The following is a 21,963-nucleotide window of genomic DNA, read 5'->3' on the forward strand; positions in this document are numbered from 1 at the left end:
CGTGCTATCGTATCCCCAGAACTCTACCAGTGCCTGGCACACATGATAGACTTTCAATGAATGTTGGAAGAATAATGAGCTCTTTTTTCCTTCCTAAGTAGTGTGTCTTAATTGCATACATCAACAAAAACAAGGACATACAACTTGGTAGAAAAATGAGCTAAGAATAAGCAGTATTTTTTTTTACTGAAAAGGCTTTTAAACACATGAAAAACTGCTTTAGCTTAATCAGAAATAAAAATGCAAATTAACACAGTGAGTTTTTTTTTTTTTTAGCCCCAAGTATTTTGAGATTTTTCAAGAGATTTTTTTTTTAATTATCAAATTGGCAAAGATCTATGTTTGGCAAGACTATGCTGGCAAAAGTGTTGGGCAATAGCCTCCCTAAGCATGTTGGTGTTCACTGATACATTCGCTTTAAAAGCAAACGTGGGACTGCCTGTTCACAACAGAACTGGACATACCCTGAGACATAGTAAGTACTTCATTATTTGCTACATGCATTTGTGCAAAGATATAAATATTAAGCTATTCTTTGAAGCACTGTTACTAATAGCAAAAAGACTAAAAATCCTGAATGTCCATTAAGGAGGAACTGCTTAAATTATGGAGCATGCATATAATGGCATTTTAAATTGTAATTACAGAGCATGAGGTTGATCTATGTGAACTGAGATCAAATGGGATAGTGGCCAATATGTACTACATTTTAAAAAGCAAAGTATAGGAACATGTAAATCAAATGCTATCATTTGGATTTAAAAGGTATATGTGCAACTATGCATGTGTAAAAACATAGTAAGACCAGTTACAGGGATGTCTGAGGAAGGAACTTAAAAGATTGAGGGTTAGGAGTCGGAGGGAAGACTTACATTTTCTGTAGATATTATTGTTTTCAAACTTCCTATTTTGAAATAATTTTAAAGTTACAAATATAAATTTCCCATACACCCTCCACTTGGCTTCTCATAATGTTGACATCTTACAAATCCATGGTGCATTTGTCAAAACTAAGAAATTACCATGGGTGTGATTCTATTAACTGAACTACAGACTTACTCAGATTTCCCCAGTTTTTCCATCGATATCTTTCTTCTGTCCCAGGGTTCAATCCACGAGACCATATTGCATTTCGTGTACATACTTTTGAACTGTTCAAATTTTATCATGAGCATGAATTACTTTTAAAAATCTAAACATTTTTAAGCTAAGTGTATGATAAGTTCATATAATATTGATGCTTTGAAAACTGATTTTGCTTTTTCTAAGCTAGCAGTACATGTTTAAAAAGATAGTAAATCCTTCCTAGATAATCGTTACGGATCATCTATCTCAGGATTGTTTTAACTTAATCCATTTACCTCTCTTTTTTTTCCTCCTGTTATTAGGGGTTAATTTATTATGTGTCTAATTCAGCCCAAAACACTACAAGTGCAAATTTTCAAAAGTATCATCTGTAAACTCTCATTTCTATCACTCTTCCTTCTTCGTTCTGATTCACTATTATGCAGGTATATTCTTCTAAGAAATCACATTCAATCACCAATTCATCAAAATACTAGGAAAAGCAAACAATAGGTTGATAGTGCATATAGTGCACCAATTTCAATCTTTCAGTCTCTTGAAAATATCTCTCATTTTACGTAAGTTTAAATTTACATAATATTAAATGACATTAAAATGATTGAGCAAAAAGTACACTTTTCTTTATAACCTTACCTGCCTAAGATACTTAGCCTATAAATACAAATGAAAAGTACAAAATACAGTGGTGAACAATTTTTAAAGCAGCTTTAGACTTCCCCCAACTCTCAGCTACCTCCATGTCAACCAAATTAAAAACCAAATCACGTTTTGGGGTTTGGGTTTTTTTTTTTTTTTTCCTATTTAAACCTAAAGGTTTCATCCAGCCTACAGGTGCATGTTTCTTTGGGTAAACAGTTTCAAAATTTTTAAATTCATTTTCAACATTTAAAAATTAGATTTCACAGAAAAATTCAAATGGTCAATGTACTTAAAGTATTTAAAGGTTTGACAACAGGATAACCACCGTCCTGCATGGCAAAGTTGGTTTAAGCTGTGTAGTGGCTTTAGATGGGGCGTCTGCGCCCTAGGTCACCGAGGTTCCTACCTGGCCATCCTTTCTCATTTCTTTACTTGCCTGGCTCTGTAGTTGTCACGTTTGCAAAGCCCTTTGTTTAAAGCTCTGCACAAAACAGATATTTAACTATTATTCTTTGTGTCATCAAGAGAAACTTGTGGTCTAAAAGTCCTGTTTTCCTTCGCAGTTCTCAAGACTATCAAAGGGACATTTTTATAACAGTTATCAAAAAACTCTTGAGGTGGTAGTCCCTGTTACACACAGGCATCTCTTATCTCGTTAAGACCCAAGATTGATAGTGCTCTTGGTGCTCAATGGTGCGATTGTGTATGTTTCCTGAAAAGCTATAAATTTGTAAGAGAAAACAACAGACTACAAGGGTAGTTTCCTTTATTTTGCTAAATTGTAAAGATCTCAGTTTGACATTAATTCTAAATTTTACACAGAATGACCACTTCACAGATAATTAACACAGTTTACATATTAAACACTTATTTCTGTAGAGTATATTCTATCATTTAAACTAGAAATAAGACCCAATGAATGTATTAATAAATAATCAACTGCCCTTAAGTATATCATCTGTGATCAACTTGGTAAGACTAAATTTACTACATCTGAATTCCAGGCATAAAATGAATGATTTAGAGAGTTTTTTTGTTTGGGAGAAGTCGAAAGAAAGCAGGACAGGTAAATGATCTGCAGGTTAAAATACAAAATCCTGTCACATTGCATCTCACATGTTCAAGACATCCTCCAAGGGCTAAAAACACATGACGGTTCTCAGAAACAGTATTATAATCTGTTAACAAGTCAGTCATCTAATACACTACAATCAAAAAACTCCTTATAAAAAATGGAGTCCATGAATTCACAGACACTGTAGAATCCCAGGCTCTTCACCATATTACTGAAAAAATGAAAATAAACATATCTTTGACATATTATGGCAATTCATATCTTTCTCATCAGACTATACCAGTCATCTCAGTACTGTGGAAATGTTCCATCGATTTTGGCAGCCCAGGCCATGAGGCCCCCCACAACATCCCGAACTGTTAAAGTGCCTAACTCCTGGGCTGCTGCTAAGGACTGGAGGATCTTCACAGCTTTCTGGGAGTCATTTCCCAGTTTGCAAATGACATAAATGGAGAGAGCAGCCCCTTCCTGTGTGTCCCGCTTCCCTTCCCGGATTGCTTCTCCTAAGAGTTTCAAGCTCTCCGCATCCCTCTGTTCCAAATGTTTCAAAGGGATGTGTAGGGAATGAGGCAAACGACAGATGTCCACTTCCACTTGGGGCCTAACGTCCAGCAACAGATGGGGTGCCCCAGAATCCAGAAGTTGCTTATAGTCGGTGACAGAAACTCGCTCCTCTGAGCTCAATAACTGCAGGGAGCGGCACTTATCATTGGCTGCGGAGCCACAGAAGGCTTCATAGTCCTGTAGGTCAGTCACCGTGGGCCACTCCCCGCAAACTGCACAGTCGGGCCTGCGGCTCCGCAGCTGAATACAGCGGAAGTGCTGATGCCCTCTGAGGGCATCGAACAGCAACATCCTACCACTGTAAGAGGGGCCCAGACCCGCAGCGATTTTCAGCACTTCCAGTGCCTGCAGACAGCCCAGGACCCCAGTCACGACACCGAGCACCCCGCCATCGGCGCAATTGGTCACTGTCTCGGCTGGGGGTGGTTGAGGGAATACGCAGCGATAGCAAGGCCCTCCGTCATAGTGGTAGACTGTGATTTGGCCCTCGAAGCGCAAGGCACTGGCAGACACAAGAGGCCGGCCGGCCAGCACACACGCGTCGTTAACCAGGTAGCGAGTGGGCATGTTGTCGGAGCAGTCGGCCACCAAGTCATAGCAGCGGACCAGGTCTAGAGCGGTGGCTGGCGTAAGGGCCTGAGCGTAGGGCACGCACTCCACCGCCGAATTGAGCCGGCGCAGCGACGCCGCAGCCGAAAAGGCCTTGGCCTGGCCGGCCAGTGCCTCGCCATGAAGCACTTGGCGGGGCAGGTTGCTCATTTCTACCACGTCGTAGTCCACGAGGCCAAGGCGGCCCACGCCGGCTGCTGCCAGGTACTGCGCCAGTGGACAACCGAGCCCACCGCAGCCCACGACAAGCACGGACGCGGTCGCCAGGCGAAGCTGCCCGTGCACGCCCAGCTCAGGCAGTATTAGCTGCCGACTATAGCGCAGAATCTCATCTCGCGAGAGGGCGGCCTTCAGCGGCAGCGGCGACACCGGATCCAGCTGTTCTGGCTGGGGTTCCTGCTCCGTCAAAAGAGCCGCCGCCAGCCTCTGCTTCAGGAACCTCAGCTCCTCCTCACGCTGGGCAACTTCAGCCTGCAAGGCGAGTACCTCCTCCCTGGCAGCCATGGCGACTTCTTCCGGAAGTTGTGAAAGGCATTTCCGTTTCCGGCTTGCTGTCTCCTAGCGACTGCGAATAAACTAAAAAAGCTTTGTGGCGCTTGGGAAAAGGTGATGAATAAATAAGTACTTCCTGAAGAAAAGCTCAGATTAAACTTTAAACGTGCATAGTCCTGAATATCTCCAATTACACCATACAGAGCCCTAGAAGAACTAGAACGCAATCACACAGACCATCACCCTCTCCCGAATTTGGTACAGTCCGAGCCGTCCCCCCTCGCGCCGCGTTTACATAATTCCGCTTCCGGCATCTTGCGCAGTTCCGCCATGGCCTCCTTGGTAGCCAGTCGTGCTCCTCCTGGGTCTCTCCCGGAGCCGGAGGTGCGCAATCTGCGACAGGACAAGTATTCGGTGCTTTTACCCACCTACAACGAGCGCGAGAACCTACCGCTCATCGTGTGGCTGCTGGTGAAAAGCTTCTCCGAGAGGTAGCGCACGAGGCCACCCTCCCCAGGAGTGAGATGAGCTGGCTTCCCCCGCTAGGGTGTCGGCAGTTGGCTGCGCGAGGCGGCCCTGCCCAGCCTCTCTTCGGCTCACGCAGGAATCCTCGGGGTGGAGGCCACCCTGCGAGGAAAGCAGAGGCAGATACCTCTGGGGTTCTCTCCATGTCCTGGATTCTCCTTCCTGCCCTTGGGTTTTGTGACGCCCATTTATCTTTATCGTAAACTCCTCTCGTTTCCCCCCTCCCCGCCTTTTCTTAGAAGGGTTGGCCACCCTTTTACTTGGGGGCGAGGCGGAAAGCCTGACCTCACGCCTCCCTCTAGGCGGTCAGAATCTGCGGCAAGAGTCAGGAGTCTAAGCGAGCGCGCTCACTGGCCGCCTCGGTGCCGAGTGCTTATATAAGCATGAGATTCGGTCTGTGTGGGTTAGGGAGCTGTTGATGGGCACGATAATCTTTCTGGAAAGGAGAGAGCAGAAGGGCATCTTCGCTGATCACTTGTGAATGGTCGGTGTGGTTGTTGGAAACTGGGGGAGGGGGCTTGGAGTTTGAATTTGGAAGTGTTACGCAATCTTTTAAAAACTTTAGAAAATCCTGGAATCAGTACAGAGTAACTTGTTTTACGGTTCATATGCAGTGAAATTTTTGATCTTTCCCTATTAACACATACAAACATAGCAAATTATTTTGAGTTAGGTAATATTCCATATGGCTGTGTTATTTATTTAATCAGGTCATGTCAATGAACAGATTATTTCTAGAGTTTTTTGTTTTTATTTTTTGGCTTTTGCTTTACAGATGAGAGCAGGGATTTTGTTTACACCATATTTTCCATGATTTAGAACAATGCTTGAAACATAGTGCTCCTTTATTGCATGAATGTTGCAGCAAACACACTCTTATGAGTGTACCGGGGATAAACTCTTAAAGGTGGAATTGCTGGGTCGACAGAGATATGCTTTAAATTGGCAGTTATTTCCAAATTGCTCTCCAAAAAAGATTGTACCAGTTTAGGGCTCTGATCTTCATCGTGCCTGTTTCCCCACCAACCAGCCAACTTGAGCGTTGTTAAACTTGACATCGTTGGAAATAATTTGTGGAAACCATTGCTGTTTTATTGTTTTTCTTTCAATAACTGTCTTAACATGCATAGCCCCTCAAAGTTTTAAGATTTATATCTTTTCTTCCATTTAGTTAATCGTTTTATTTTGATTTCTGCAATCCTTTTCCAAATTAAAGAAATTAACCATCATGTAGCTGATCTTGTTCAGGGTTTGTTTTCTAATTTTATGATATTTTTGCTGTATTCTAATTTTTTTTTATGTAGTGCAGGTTATCTTTTAATGGTTTGTGAGTGGATCTTTTAAAATCAAAATGAGAAAAGGAAACAACTGTTTTCTGCTCAGATGCAAATTGCTTGAAGTCAGCTCAGCTTGATCCCTTTAAGCTGCCTCATCCTCAGTTGGTGTGGCTGCTTTGAAATGGGAGAGCAGAGTAATTTAGCTTATAAATGACTCCATTTTGTTTATGAAATGGCTCTTTCACCATGTCTATTAGAGTCACCTTACAAGCTTGCTATGTAAAGCACTGTGCCCACATTTCAGGCACCGTGGGAAGCTGAAATCATTGTATCTACTCTTGGAGAATAGAAGCACTGAGTTTTGCTTTCTGCAAAATTTGCTGGGACTGACTGTTAAAGCCTTTAAGCGTGGAATGTGTTTTCTCGTGGATTTCCTTGGGTATGTTTAAGTTAGGGTCAAGAGGAAACAGAGCGTTACATCGTAGAGGTTTGGCTGTGGCTCCTTTTCTTTCCCCTTTTCCAGATAAAGTTAACAAAAAGAATGTCTTGGGTGAGTAGAGGGACACATAATGGTGATCACTTACACATGTAGTATTTATCTACCAAGTATTGTGTTGGCTTGTTTTTAAAATAGAAAATTCCACTTGAAGTTAATGGAAAAGTGACAGAGATGTTAATTCTGAAACACAGTGAAATCTTTTGTAATTCTACTGCCTTCAAACATTAATAAAAATTTAAATTTTTTATTTTAGTGGAATCAGCTATGAAATTATAATCATAGATGATGGAAGCCCAGATGGAACAAGAGATGTTGCTGAACAATTAGAGAAGATCTACGGGTCAGACAAAATTGTAAGTTATCTGAACGTTTTTCTGTCATACGAGTTGTGTTTATGTAGGGGAAAGATGAGAAATGAATAATGTTTAAGTGTAATCTATTTGCCTGTTCTGTAGAACCTGGAAAGATAAAGAGTGTCTTATACTCTTGGGATTTAAATGCATTTTCATTGTGCTTAAAATTTTACATATCTTTGGTATGTTGGGTCGCTGGTAATTTTACAGCAAACAAGTGAGCCTTTGGATGAACTCTATTTATGACTGATTCTGCAGGTAAATTTTCTTGAAGGGCAAAATTAAAGCATGTTACTGAGTTGACAAGATATATCATAGAACCAGGTTGCAATTAGTGGTATTTGTCTTAATTTTTCTTGCCCCCTTTCTCTAGGTATTCTCATACTTTCAGTAGAGAATATTGCCTGCAACTGAGAACTTGGAGATGGGAAAGGTGACTGTTTTCATGTGAAACAGTAATGACTTTTCAAAGTACTTAGCATTTTTATTTTTAATCTGTAGGATAGTCTGATGGGAGTAGTTTGACCTTTTGAGTCCTAAACTTCAGATTTTCCTACTGTTCTTTGAAACTTGTTACTCTTCTATAGGAGTAACTTAGGCAAATGTAGAGTTTATTTTATTATGGCTTCATACATTTTATTATTTATTTATTTGATCCCCCGAGGGGGCGCACCGTTCATGGAAGTACTGCAATACCAGGTCGATGTGTGCATAAATTTTATTTTTTTGATCACTGGTTGGATTTATAAATGTTTGCGCATACTTGTGAGCTCTACTTTTGTAATTTATATTTATAAATTATTGCAGATTAGAGTTTCTCAGTCTCGGTACTATTGACATTTGGGACAGGCCAATTCTTTGCTGTAGGAGGCTGGCTGTGCATTGTAGGATGTCCCTTAGACTCCACTCACTAGATGCTAGTAGCAACCCCCCAGTTGGCAGTCAAAAATGTCTGGATATTGTCAGATGTCCCCTTGGGGGCAAAATTGTCCCTTTCCCTTAACCAAAGAGCCATTGGTATAGAGAAATAAAGAAGTTTCTTTGAGAACCTTTATTGATATTTGTATTTCAAAAATGGTAATTAATCATCATAAATAATAGTCACTGGGTCCAAATATTCTTGATTACTCTCAGTGATAGATATAATTTCTACAAGTAATGTTTGCTTAGAGGTGAATATCAGTTGTAGGTCTTGGTTGGTGGGAAAAGTTTAAGGGAATTGTATTATATACATGGTAAATCTATCCTATACTGTAGATTCAGTCTATTTCACAGATGAGTAACCTAAAGTTCTCTCTGAAAATCTACTAGCAGGAGCTAAGAAGTTGACAGACTTTCAGCCTTCTAGCAGAGGTTTTCAGTGATGCTAAGTTCAAATTTTTGACAATAATTCCCCAGTTTTTCAGGGGCTCTGATTCACATTTGTTATGGATAGAATACTCAGTCACATGCTGCTGTTTAATTTGGGAACATCAACCTGACAGCATTTGGAATACTTTTGTCACAGAACCTCAGCCTTGGGATGTGATTGATTGATTTTGGGGAATGCCTACTAAATTGGCCTTTCAGATTCTAAAACAACATTGTCTTCAAAGACATTTTTTCTGTCAACCTAATAAAATTCAAAATAATGAGAAAAAATTAGCATTCACTGTCTTGATTTCCCTGTAGTACCGGATAAAATTCCTTATTCATTCATCACTTTGTGACCTTTAAATAATTTAAACTAGAAAATGAGTTTTTTTAAAAAAAACCAAAAAACAATATCAGGCCATGCCAGGGGTGGCACTTACTTGCTTTTAAGTGATGTATATTTGTTTAGTTGGGGGGAAGATGAGAAAAATGATATTGAAACTACCTTAGAATACCTCAGATAAAGTATTCAGCACAGATGCTTTGTCAGCTGGCTAAAATGAATGTTTCGGAAAACAAACCAGGCAAGGTATATTTTTTTTAAAACTCAGTAGGTAAGGAAACTGAGGCAAGAGGTTAAGTCATTTTCCAAGGTTATGCAGCTACCTGGGACCATAGAAAAACTGGGGGCAGTTATTCTGAACTGTTAACGATGCTTATAGGGCAGGGAGTTACGAGATTGTGGAGGACTTCAACCTTTCTATATTGAATGCTTCCACTGTGTTTGGTTTGTAGTTTGTTTCATCCCCCAACTTGAGATCAGATAAAGTCATCTGTATTTTATCATTTTTTTCCCCAGCTTTGTTGAAGTATAATTGACAAATAAATTGAATATATTTAAAGTATACAATGTGATGATTTGATATATGTATACACATTGTGAAATGATCACCACAATTGGGTAATGAAGACATCCATCACTTTACATAGTTACCCTTTGTGTGTGTCTGGTGACGACACTTGCAATTTGTTCTTGCAAATTTAGGTAAGCAGTTTAGTAGTATTAGCTATACTCACCATGTTACATTAGATCCTCAGAACTTTTTCTCATTTTGTCATTATTTTGTAGTTTAGTATTTTTAAAAATTGTTCTGATATTAAAATTTAATATATTTTCATAATTTTTAAAACATCAAACATAACTGTAAGAATGGGAGGTTTGACTGCTTAAAAATATTAAACTTCTGTTTCTAAATACCAAATATAGTTTATAACTAAAAGATCAGTACTCTAACCAAGTAACAGATGATTCATAAACAAGAACTACAAATGGCTATTAAACATGAAAAAGTATTGATAAATGAAGAATTGCAAAATAGGAGAGTACAATTAACCTTTCTTGGCTGAAGATTTATTTTTATTTTCTTATTTCTTTCACATTTATTACAATCTGGTGTTTTTGAGACTGTGGTAGAACAGATCCGCTCCAATACTATTGATTCTAGTACAGATTGATACCATTTTTCTGGAGTATCATCTAGCAATCTCATGACTCAATATTTATACGTTTGATTTAGTAAGTATAAAGCAGGTTCTAGAGCTGCATGTGTAGCAGAGTCTCGATTCTGTTTTAAGTACCGTCACATACTGCTTTCACCTGATCTTAGCCAAAAGGCCGAGAAGTGATTGGAATATTTTCTACTGTTAATAATTATCTTTTTCCAGGGGCCAATTTTTACAAAAAAATTTTTTTTTTCCAAACAAATTATAGTATCAAATGAAGTATTTTATAGGCAGTTATGGTAAACATAGTCCAAATAGTATGTGCCTGGCACTCTTGCAAGCACTTTCCGTGAGTCACTGCTTATTCCTCGTAACAGCCTTGTGTGGGGGCCTCTGTCGTGCCCAGAAAATGAGCAGTGAGGCCAAGATTCACATTAAGGCATTGTGACTCCAGAGCCCTTGTCCCTGTCTGCAGTGCTGTCCTGCCTCACATAGAAAGGAGCCATCAGACTGATATCAGAACGCAAAGAAGGGTCAGGGGAGGATGGGGTGGTGGAATTGAGGGTCTCAAAGTAAAGCACATTACTAAATAGAAACAATTTGAATTTACTACATAAGAAATAAGGAAGTACATTTCTTGCAAAGTATAAATATTACCAGTGAAACTGAATTTGCCTATCATGGCTATTTCCTAATGTACATCCCAGTGCCTTCCCCGGGGGAGACCCAGGTCAACAGTTTGGTGTGTGTTTTGTGTGCATATGTATGTGTATATGCATCCCTTTTGTGCATATATATGTATGTGTGTATATCTGTAGGACTAGGTACTGTGGTGGTGTTATTTTTAAACATAAATGCCATCTTCCTATATCATTAATTCTGATTATGTCTTGGAGATCTTTTGTTACCAGATTGCCTTATTTGTTTTAACTGCTCCATAGTACTCTATTATATGCAACATTGTTTAACATTTTATATAAACCTTTGAACATTGCTGAAAATTATAAGTACGGTCATCCCTCTTATCCATAGTTTTGCTTTCCGAATTTTGTTACCTGTAATCAACTGGGTCCAAAAACAGGTGAGTAAAGTATGATAAGATACATTGAGAGAGAGAGAGAGACTACATTCACATAATTTTTATTACAGTATAGTTATAATTGTTCTATTATTAGTTATTGTTATTAATCTCTTACTGTGCCTAATTTATGAATTAAACTTTATCATAAGTATAGGTATGTATGTATAGGGAAAAAAACATAATATATATAAGGTTCAGTACTATCTGAGGTTTCAGGCATCCGTTGAGGATCTTGGAATGTATCCTCTGCAGGTAAGAGGGAGAATGCTGTAACAAAGTTATCTTTTTTTTTTTTTTTTTTGAGACAGAGTCTCACTCTCTTGCCTGGGGCGAGTGCCGTGGCGCCAGCCTAGCTCACAGCAACCTCAAACTCCTGGGCTCAAGCGATCCTCCTGCCTCAGCCTCCCAGGTAGCTGGGACTAAGGCACACACCACCATGCCCAGCTAATTTTTTTTTTTTTCTGTTTTTAGTTGTTTGACCAATTTCTTCCTATTTTTAGTAGAGACGGGGTCTCGCTCTTGCTCAGGCTGGTCTCGAACTAATGAGCTCAGAATGATCCACCCGCCTCAGCCTCCCAGAGTGCTAGGATTACAGACGTGAGCCACCGCGCCCAGTCCAAAGTTATCTTTTTAAAGAAGAAAGATTTTCCAGCTGTACAGGGTTATATAAGATCTCAGATGAGCTTTAAAAGATTTGCTTTTTCAGGATAGATACAGATGAGGTCAACATTTTGTCAGTAACTATCAATCACAAAATAAAATAAAATATAGCTGTGATCTGACATATTTTGTTTCTTTTTGTTCAGTGACTTGTATATGATTGAATGTTTATTTCTCCTTCCTATAAGCTCTCATCAGGTAGCATTGTATTTTAACCATCTTCGTTCAAGATGTATCTTTGCTGTAGATGTAAATTGTGACTTAAAAAATTTCAAATGTCGGGGGGGGTAGGTGGGGTAAAAGTGGAGTAAAATAACTTTAAGCAATTCAAGTTAAGTTGTTAGCTTAAAATAGCCTATTATCACTCTGAGATGCTTTTTTTTTTTTAAGTCTCATGGTGATCATAAAGGAAAAAGCTAATAGATAATAAGAGATCAAAATTAAGTAATCAAAGCATCTACTAGAGAAAGTCACAAAGAAACAAAAGATCTACATGACAACTAGTAACAATTAACAAAATGGCTGTAGTAAGTTCTTACCTATCAGTAATTACCTTGAACATAAATGGATTAAATTCTCCAATCTAAAGACTTGGAGTAGATTAAAAAACAAGACCCAATTATATGCTGCCTACAAGAGACTTACTTTACCTGTAAGGACACATGTAGACTGAAAGTGAAAGAATGGAAAAGATATTCCATGCAAGTAGAAACATATAGCAGCTTGCATGTAGTAAAATTTCTTTTTTAAATTACATATATAAATCCATCCTGCTTGAATTGAGCTGAAAATGTTTTGTTGAGGTATTTGTCATCTGAGGCAACCTACTTACACACTGACAAATGCAGAAGGGCACAAGATATGCTTACTGGGGAGTCTGCGCAAAGACCCATACCTCAGAATCTTAGAACAGAGTCAGAATCTTGGCATTCTACCTTTTAAGTGTCCAGCCAAAAGGAAAAAGCTAAACAATCAAGTCAGGGTCCAAATATGAAGCAAAACATTTATAAAGACTATGTAATTGACAAAAAGTAAGAAAAGGGAAAGAATTTAACCTTTTTGTCAGGAATGTAACATATCACTGGACCAGTGGAGAAAGAGAAAAGGCCATCCAAGTGTAAAGTCAGGATAAGTTGATGGAGGAAGAATAGTGTCAGCATTTAAAGTCACAAAGAGAATTGAGAAAACAAATCAGATATCCCAAGAGGATATACAATAATGAGGTAAATCCTTAGTTTTTCTAGGAAGGAATTAATAGGTATTGTTTTAAATGATAAATCAAATAGTAGGTGTAAAGACATGTTATTTAAAATATGGTGGATGGCACCAGAAGAAAAAATGTTTAAAATTTTCCCTGTACAGTTGGGGTTAAAGAGTGATGCTTTGCCTCAAAAGCTATGCTAAACTGTTTGGTTTGTTACTTTTAAGTTTTGGTTTGTTACTTTAATGCTTTTAAAGTAGTCAGATTCTTGTTTATCTGTGTGAAACGTAGTTTCTTATTCCTACAGCTTCTAAGACCACGAGAGAAAAAGTTGGGGCTAGGTAAGTAGAACCTCTAACCCCACATACCTACTATTTGCCTTGATGAGTTATCCAATGTGTATTTTCCCAGTTTGGAACAAGGCCAAAACACAGTGACCTCCTCTGATGCTTTTTATTGATCTTAATGACATTTAAATGATTTAAATTGGGTCACCTGTATGAGTCAGGGCCCACTCAGGAAAACAGAAACCACTATAAGTCTTTCAGTATAGGGAATTTAATACAGAGAATCTGCTTACAACAGGCAAGGGAATTGCTGGAGATCACTATCACTCGTAGGGATGGAGCAACAATGGGAGGAGATGGGGTATTTAGAACTCAAGAACTTGGGCCTGCCTAGAAGGAGCTAGAGTGATGGGGTGGGGGCTGCCTGTGGCAGGAGCTGAGTCATGGAACATACCCAATCAGTGCTGGGAAGATTAACGGAGAGAGGACACTTAGACTTTTCCCTTTTTTTCCTCTCCACAGTCTTCCACCTGTACCTCCCAAAGCTGTCCGGAAGCCAGTTGGCAAGAGAACCTGGGAAATGCAGTTCCCTGCAACATAGCATAGAATAGGGAAGGGCCACATAGTGGATCTGAGAGCAAACATTTTGGACTACCACACCACCTTAGCTGTGAACCTTTGAACGTTCTTCAAGGTTTCAGTTCAAGAATAACTTTAAAGGATATTCTTTATGTTTGAAAAAGAAAGATGTGCTAGGTTTTAAACATAGGGCATTATAGAAAATCTCAGATGAGCTCAGTAAATCTGAGATGAAATCCTGCTTTTATTTCTGCTGTTGGTCACAGTTGCTCATGTTGAGAATTGGTATACTTTGAATGAAAAATTTGTAAAGCATAGAGAAAGCACAGTTGGGTTTTTTTTGTTTGAGGCTACAGTGCAATGGTGAGATCATACCTCACTGCAACCTCAAACTCCTGGGCTCAAGCAATTCTCCTGCCTCAGCCTCCTGAGTAGCTAGAACTACAGGTGTACACCACCATGCCTGGCTAATTTTTAAAATTTATTTTGTAGAGATGGGGTCTCACTGTGTTGCTCAGGCTGGTCTTGAACTCCTGGCCTCATGCAACCTTCCTGTCTCGGCTTCCAAAAGTGCTGGGATTATAGGCATGAACCTATAGTTATGCCAGATACCTATAATTGTGCCAGAAAGCACAATTCTTAAAAATTGAAGTCTGCTATCCTGAAAACCATCAATTGACTGGTATCATCAGATGTTTTGAGTGTCTGAATCTAGAAGGCTCTTTGGGATTGAAATAATCTGGAAACTTCATGAAAGCAGCCAAAAATTATTGACCAGTTAGTGATATATCCAAAACTACAGTTAGTCACTTCTTAACAAAAGACATTAAAAGAGCTCAACTTTGCTAATAAGGTGCTTGTGGTGGGTTTGATCTTGAGAATGTGGGAATCCCCAAATCCTGCTCCTGACCAGTTACTCTAACTTGCCAGGTTTCTGAGAGACTTTTAGGCATGAAGGTGGCTAAGTATTCATAATTGCTACCTGTGCCTTCGGTTCCAAATACCAAAGCAGGGGTCTATTGTACCAGCCTTACAGTGTAGAAGACACTCAGTGGGTAACTTTTGTGGAAAGGGACTTAGAGTGTTGGGAAGAGCAGAAGCAGAGAGACTTGTTAGGTAGTGATCCAAGCATCAGAAGGTAGTGCCTGGGACTAAGGCAAAGGTGTAGACAAAAGAAAGGGATTGAGAGATGTTTTGGATCAGTAGGGCTTAATTATAGTTAGAAATCATTGGTAAAGGCAGGAAATCAAGGATCATCCCTAGACTTGTGAATAGAGCAGTTGGATAGTTGGTGCCATTTCCTGAGAGGTAGCCTGTTAGGAGGGTAGGAAATCAGGAGATGATTTTGGAATGTTACGTTTGAGATTTCTGAAATATCCAAGTGGAGATATCAAGTAGGAAGCGGATAAGTAAACCTGGAGCTCTAAGGAGAGGCCTAGCCTCTTCAGTGTCTTCGGTAGACACTAAGGAAGCACCAACATAAAGATGGTTTTTTAAACTATGAGAATGTGATGATTTTTATATATAGTCTAAGACTTTTATACCATTTCTTTGCTAAATTGAAATATGGCTATGATCTTTTCTATTAAATTGACATCACAATTGGGAGTGGGGCAGCCAGCTACCTTTTTGATTGTATACGATATATAGGAACTATATGCTTAAGCTGAAAAGTTTCCAGTTTAACAGTATCACTTTTAGAGGACTGATGTTTACTTTTCAAGTGCCAAACAGTTTCTTCCCTATTCAAATACATACTTAAGTGTTTCTGGTGATTTTCTTTAATGAATATAAACACTCCTATTTTTAGGAACTGCATATATTCATGGAATGAAACATGCCACAGGAAACTACATAATTATTATGGATGCTGATCTCTCACACCACGTAAGTGGTATGTTTCTTCATTAGCTATTTATCACAGTCTTGGCCTATTTTACTGACTTATTGTTTATTCTTTCTAAATTGCAGCCAAAATTTATTCCTGAATTTATTAGGTAGGTACAACTTCCAATATTTGAAAGAAATATAATTGAAACCATTTCTCTTATACTGGTTTTGGACTTATTTTCATATTTCATTCTTCACTAGTTAAAATACACATGCAAATTAGCCAGGAGTGGTGGTGCTGACCTGTAGTCCCCGCTACTTGGGAGGCAGAGCCATGAGGATCGCTTGAGCCCAGGAGTTCACCACTGCATTCCAGCCTGGGCAACAGAGCAAGGCCCTATCTCTTTTAAAAAAAAAAAAAAAAGAAAAAATGCAAGTTCCATGTTTTCTATCAAAAATATAACCAGGATTTAGGTTTGAGACTCGTGAATGTAGATATGTGACTAAATGATGTCTCTTAGGGGCCCTGAGGGGACAAATCAACAGATAATTCCTTTGTTATCTAAAGTCCTTCAGACCACATAAAAAGATGAAAGCAGCTTTCCTATAAAATGGACTTAAGTCTTGAATCATTAATGTAAAACACCATGAACAAATAGGGTTTATTCTAGGGATGCCAGAAATGCTTCATCATCAGTAATCCCTCAATATAATTCATTTATCGTGTTAATAAAGAAAGCAGTGTGATTCAGTCTAGACACCCTACTCTTTTCTAGTAAAACTCTAAAGTAGAAATAGAAGGAAACCACTTAAGCATAATAAAGATGACAGTCATCTAATACAGTCATCACCCCAAATAGTGAAATGCTGAATCATTTCCAATAGATTTATTTTTTAATTAAAAAAATTATATTTTGGAAAAACTACATAAGGGGACAGAATTCCAAAATCAAATTCACGAAAATATGTATCACAATTTTTGTAGAGTAAGTGAGAAAACTCTGCAGTATAGAAGAGTAGAGGCAAAGAAATAGAAAGGACTAAGGCGAAGGGTATGAGGGTGAAGGGCAGTTTTAGTAGCAAACCCAGGAGTGAAGTAGAAAGCCTGTAGGAGGTCCAGGCTTTATTTATCCAACCTTAATATTAGACAACTGAAGGGCACAAATAAAACCAAATCAGAATTATATATTTTTTGTGGAAAATTTCAATAAATTGAATTAAGAACCAATTCTTTTAGTTCTCGGGGGTAATGACAGGGTTCAAGAGCTCTCAGTGGCCAAAAAATGTTATTGCTGCATCCAATCCAAGAGATGGGTGCGATTTGAATATATAAAGGACAGAGCACCTAGTGATGATTATTCCTCCAAACTCATCATTAAAAATCAAGTAATTGCCTATTAAGTATTTCAGTATTTGAATTAAATGATTTGAGAACTTTCCGGCAGCTAGAAGAGAGAAAAGCAAAGAGGAATGTGTCAAAACTAAGAAGATGAAAAGTTTAGTAAGTGAAAAGAGTTCAGTGAAGCCTCAACGGCTTATAGGAAATTAAATGGAAACTTTTAATCGTAATTGCTTTTCATCTGACATGCTTTAAGGAGTCTTTTAAAACTGATAAGAAACAATGAATAGGAAAGAAAACCTGCTGAAATCTTTTAGAATTTACACGATTCTTACTCTGCTACAAGAAAGCATTATTTTTGGTATAAGGTGTATTTGTGGATATACTTTCCAATAGATTTATTAAGATATGCATGCAAGCTATCATTAAACATGGAGATTTTAAGTACTGCAGTAAGACAAGAATTTAGTTGAATACTGGTAAAGGGTACAAAACTATATTATTTGTAGGTGATATAATTATATTCTTAGAAAACCCAAGAGCTAACAAAACCTCTGCAAATAAGAATTTGGAAGCCATTCTGAATGTAAAAGCTAAATTTACAAAAACAGAATCAGATTATGTCACCACCCCCCTCTCCATTTATTACAGAATACTTAAGGGAGTTCCCACTGACACCTGAGAGAAAATCCAAACTTCTTACCTTGTCCCTCAAACCCCTGGGTGGTGTGGCCCCTGCCTCCCTTTCTGACCTCATCTTGTCCCCCTTCCCCTTCTCTCTCCATGCCACAGGCATGCTCCTTTCATTTCTGAGTTCACCCAGAGCTCCGTGTTCCTTTGCCTGAAATGCTCTTTCCTCCTCTTTGATGGCTAACTGCTGCTCATCCTTCGATCTCTGCATAAAGTCACCTGAGACCTGTTTTGCTTATATCTCCAATACACAAAAGCCTCTGATAAGGAACTGGAACCACTAGAGTAGAAAATGGGTGAAAAGATACAAATGGGCCATGTGTAGAAGAAAACCAAATGGCTAATAAACATAAAAAAATGTTCACCCTGGGATGTAGTCAAGGAAATGCAAATTAAAATAGCTGTGTGTTACTATTTTATTACCCATTAGTTTGTCAAAATTAAAAACTTTTAGAGCAGTAATATCCAGTATCAATACAATGATAAAAACAAATGGACATACTCAAGATATTGCTGAAGGAAGTGTAAGTTGCTATAACCTTATTGGAAAAATAACTGTTAGAATTAAAAATACACATAAGCTTTGTTTTGCAATTCCAGTATGTTCCATTTTGGGGAATCAAAGCACCAGAATATAAATTTTTAAGAACGTTTATCGCAGCATTATTCATTGTGGTTGTGTTATTGGGGGGTGGGGGGGGAGTAGGGACAACCCACCATGGAAACAACCAGGGTTGTGAGTTGAATATTCTGTGGAATATTTTTGCAGCTATTAAAAAGAATGGGAACGATCTCTTTTGGCTGTAGGGATGTCCATGATTCCATGATATGAATTAGAAACTGACAAAAAGCAAATCACAAAGTGTACATTTTTGGATTCCAGTTTTGTGAATACAACCCAAAACCCTAGGGGTGTATATCTTTGAGCTGTCTATCCTTCTTTAAGGAAAGAGAAATACCTGGAGGGACACCAGGCTGTTTTAGTATTGTTTACTTCAAGGCAGGCAAGAACAGGATGGAGGAGGGACTGGGAAAATTTATAATTTTAGTAATACATTTTAGAATGATTTCACTTGGTGCATTCAACAAATAGTACTGTTTTGTAGTTTTAAAATAAAGGAAAAACAGGCCAGATGCAGTGGCTCATACCCGTAATCCTAGCAGTTTGACAGGCCAAGGTAGGAGGATCGCTTGGGGCCAGGAGTTCAAGACCACCCTGAGCAAGAGCAAGACCCCATCTCTACAAAAAATAGAAAAATTAGGCAGGCGTGGTTATGTATATCTGTAGTCCGAGCTACTTGGGAGGCTAAGGCAGGAAGATTTCTTGAGCCCAGGAGTTTGAGGCTAAGGCTACAGTGAGCAATGATGAAGACGCCACTGCACTCCAGCCCAGGCAGCAGAGTGAGGCCCTGTGTCTCAAAAAAAAAAGGAAAAACAGAATCAGGTTTGAAAACCCCACTTTGAAATGTCTTTTAGTAGATAATCCATCTATTCTCTTGGCATTGTTTTTTTCTGCTTCTCTTAAAAGTTCTGTTTGTGTAGCTCATGAAAATAAGTATTGAAAGATCAATGGCTTTTTCTAATTGACAACCAATTCATTTTTTCTACAGGAAGCAAAAGGAGGGTAATTTTGATATTGTCTCTGGAACTCGCTACAAAGGAAATGGAGGTGTATATGGCTGGGATTTGAAAAGAAAAATAATCAGGTATATACATGTGCTATAATTTCTCCATTAGTGTAACGACTAGAAATATGTTTATAACAAGTATTTGGATTAAATTACCATGCTCCTTGGGATTTGTGGGATCAGAATAATTTAGCTTTCAATAAATATTCCCAGATAGCTCCTTACCTACAGGTTTTTTGTTTTTTTTTTTATGATTAGAGTCTGGGTGTTTTTCATTAAGGAAAAATCAGCATAAACTTTGGAACCTTTGGTAGAAATAGTCTAGTTCAGCAAAAATTATTCTACTGGACCTTCAGTTTTCATTTGCATAAACTATTCATCTATGTTTTTGGACTAAATGGGGTTTTCCACCATGTTTATAGTTTTATCATTTTAAGTAAATAAGACACTTCATGATTTCAACTTTTATTAAGCAAAATAAAGTAGTGGGGCTTTGTAGTTGGACAGACCTGGGTTACAATCCACTTTTTGTCATTTAATTAACAGTGTTGCCTTACATATTTTACTTTTTCTAACCTTCATTTTCCTTATCCTAAAATGGAAAGAAAATCTACCGTTTGATTTTTTTATTTCTGCATAACAAACCATCTTGAAGCTTAGTGGCTTAAAATAAATATTATTCCTCAAAATTCTGTGGATTGGCTGGTGATTGCTGGTTTAACGTGTGTGTGGCAGTTCACGCAGCTTCTTTCACCTTGAAGGTCAGCTGTGCTGGCAGGTCTGAGGTGGCCTCTTTCATTCATCTGGCAGTTGATGCTGGCTGTTGGCTGGGGCATCTCTGTTGTTTTGTGCATGGCCTCTCATCTTCAGAAGGCTAGACCAGCTTCTTTACATGGAAGTCCTAAGGGGAGCATCTAAGAATACAAAGGCAGAAGCTGCAAAGCCTCTCGAATCCTAGGCTGTGGGGCTCACACAGTATCAATTTTTTGGTCAAAGCATCCCCATAATCTTAAGGGATGGGGAAAGAGTCTATCTCTTGATGGGAAGACCCACGGGAATTTTTGGTCATATTTAATCCACCTCAATCTACCTAACTTTTCAGTGTTGTTGGAAGGTAGAGGTATATTCCAATCTGTAAAGGGTATATAATATAACTTAAGAAATTCTTACTCATATTAATATTTTTTATCACCCACTTCATTCGTCTTGAAGATTCCATTAAGTTCATGTCAGTTCTGCTTCTTAACTATGGAATCTCAAGTCATTTAAAACATTTAAGAGTCTTAATCTTGCATGAAATGAAGGGGTTAGATTGGTTTTCAATCCTACTAAACACTGAAATCATGTAGGGAGAAAATTAACCACAACTGCCCCATTAGTTCTCCCTTCTCCCCCATATTAATACATGGCAAATCATCTTTATGCAGACTGACCTATTACCTAGGCGAAAATTCAATCTCTTGGTGCTTATGAGAATCTGAAAAGGAAACTCCTGGTCAAATCCCTGGTCTCTTTTGCTGACTGACGGGCCTTCATAATTCTAAATAATGACTATTGGTAAATTCGAGTTTTATTGTCTGTTTTTGTTCTTACCCAAAGTTTGGAAGGAGGCTTGTAGGTCCCCTGTAACTTTCATTTTCAAAGAATAAGAATCTCTTTTCTGAAAAATGAATGTCAGCTTTCCTTTCACTAAAAATTTCTCTTCATTCTAGAGAATTAACATTTTTGTGAAATGAGTTCTGCATTTTTAAAAGCACTCTGCTCTTGTATATCTTTCTCTTGTTTATAAATTGTGTTTTATAAAGAAAATCTGATTGTTTTATTTGGCAGCCGTGGGGCCAATTTTATAACTCAGATTTTGCTGAGACCAGGAGCATCTGATTTAACAGGAAGTTTCAGGTACGGTGAAAAACTCTACTAACTTCTTTCCTAAATTTCTTGCTTTATAATGGCTATTTTAAAGAAATGCTTTTCATTTTCACCCTGTTTTTGTTTTGGAACACTAAAAAGGCAGACTGAAATTCCTTAATGAAACCTAAACATCTTACGGTGAAATATTGTACTTTATCTTTTAGAAAGTTGAAGGCAGGGCTTAGGTTAATGTGCTTGTTAACAGTATTAAGGCTCAATTCATTTGAAACATTGCTGTTTCTGATAATGTGCTCCAAAGAGCATCACATATTTCAGTAATTTTCTGCATTTTATACGAATACTTAATAGCATTGTCTGCAGAAAAATTGAAAATCTTTAATATTTGGGTAGAGCTTTTTCGGTTACCTTGTTCTCTATATGTTAAAATATATATATTTCCTCCTTTAATTTGATCAAAGCTTTGATCCTTTGGGTTTTTTATGTTTGTTTTTGGGTATATGTTGGGGCTTGGGCTGTTTAATTTTAGATTTGCTCCTATAGATGTGAACTGCGCTGTGTGACCACGCCAAATGACTAAAGATTGCCAGACTTTTTTAAAATCTCAAAGTATAAAGTGCCTGTGCATCTGTTTTAAAGCCCCAAACCTCATGCATAACTTAATAATTGTTACTACATATTTGCTTTTTCCCATTAAATATTGTTCTCGGGTCCTTTGCTTAATGCAAGAAAATCTAGATCCTTAAAATGTCAGAATTCACACACACACACACACACACACACACTCAAATTAGGAGCTGGCTGTGGAAGGTCAAATAAAAAGA

At 38.2% G+C, this 21,963-nt stretch overlaps 2 protein-coding genes across 2 annotated transcripts in view; one reads left to right on the forward strand and one right to left on the reverse strand.

Annotated features, from left to right (window-relative positions):
* Positions 1 to 2,674: 2,674 nt before the first annotated feature.
* MOCS3 (molybdenum cofactor synthesis 3) lies at positions 2,675 to 4,497 on the reverse strand. The gene has a single exon (XM_012662439.1). The coding sequence runs from the start codon at positions 4,475 to 4,477 to the stop codon at positions 3,089 to 3,091; it is 1,389 nt and encodes a 462-aa protein (XP_012517893.1). The 5' UTR covers positions 4,478 to 4,497; the 3' UTR covers positions 2,675 to 3,088.
* A 272-nt stretch (positions 4,498 to 4,769) lies between these two features.
* The window catches only part of DPM1 (dolichyl-phosphate mannosyltransferase polypeptide 1, catalytic subunit), a 21,832-nt gene continuing 4,638 nt past the window's right edge, over positions 4,770 to 21,963 (forward strand). Inside the window, exons 1-7 of the mRNA XM_012662443.1 lie at positions 4,770 to 4,956; positions 7,020 to 7,119; positions 13,225 to 13,258; positions 15,594 to 15,670; positions 15,755 to 15,780; positions 19,253 to 19,348; positions 21,101 to 21,169. Of these exons, the coding sequence (XP_012517897.1) occupies positions 4,796 to 4,956; positions 7,020 to 7,119; positions 13,225 to 13,258; positions 15,594 to 15,670; positions 15,755 to 15,780; positions 19,253 to 19,348; positions 21,101 to 21,169 (563 nt within the window). The 5' untranslated portion in view covers positions 4,770 to 4,795. The remainder of the gene's footprint in view (positions 4,957 to 7,019; positions 7,120 to 13,224; positions 13,259 to 15,593; positions 15,671 to 15,754; positions 15,781 to 19,252; positions 19,349 to 21,100; positions 21,170 to 21,963) is intronic.

The sequence above is a fragment of the Propithecus coquereli genome, unplaced genomic scaffold, assembly GCF_000956105.1.
Source record: "Propithecus coquereli isolate 6110/MARCELLA unplaced genomic scaffold, Pcoq_1.0 Scaffold765, whole genome shotgun sequence".
Classification (NCBI taxonomy): domain Eukaryota; kingdom Metazoa; phylum Chordata; class Mammalia; order Primates; family Indriidae; genus Propithecus; species Propithecus coquereli.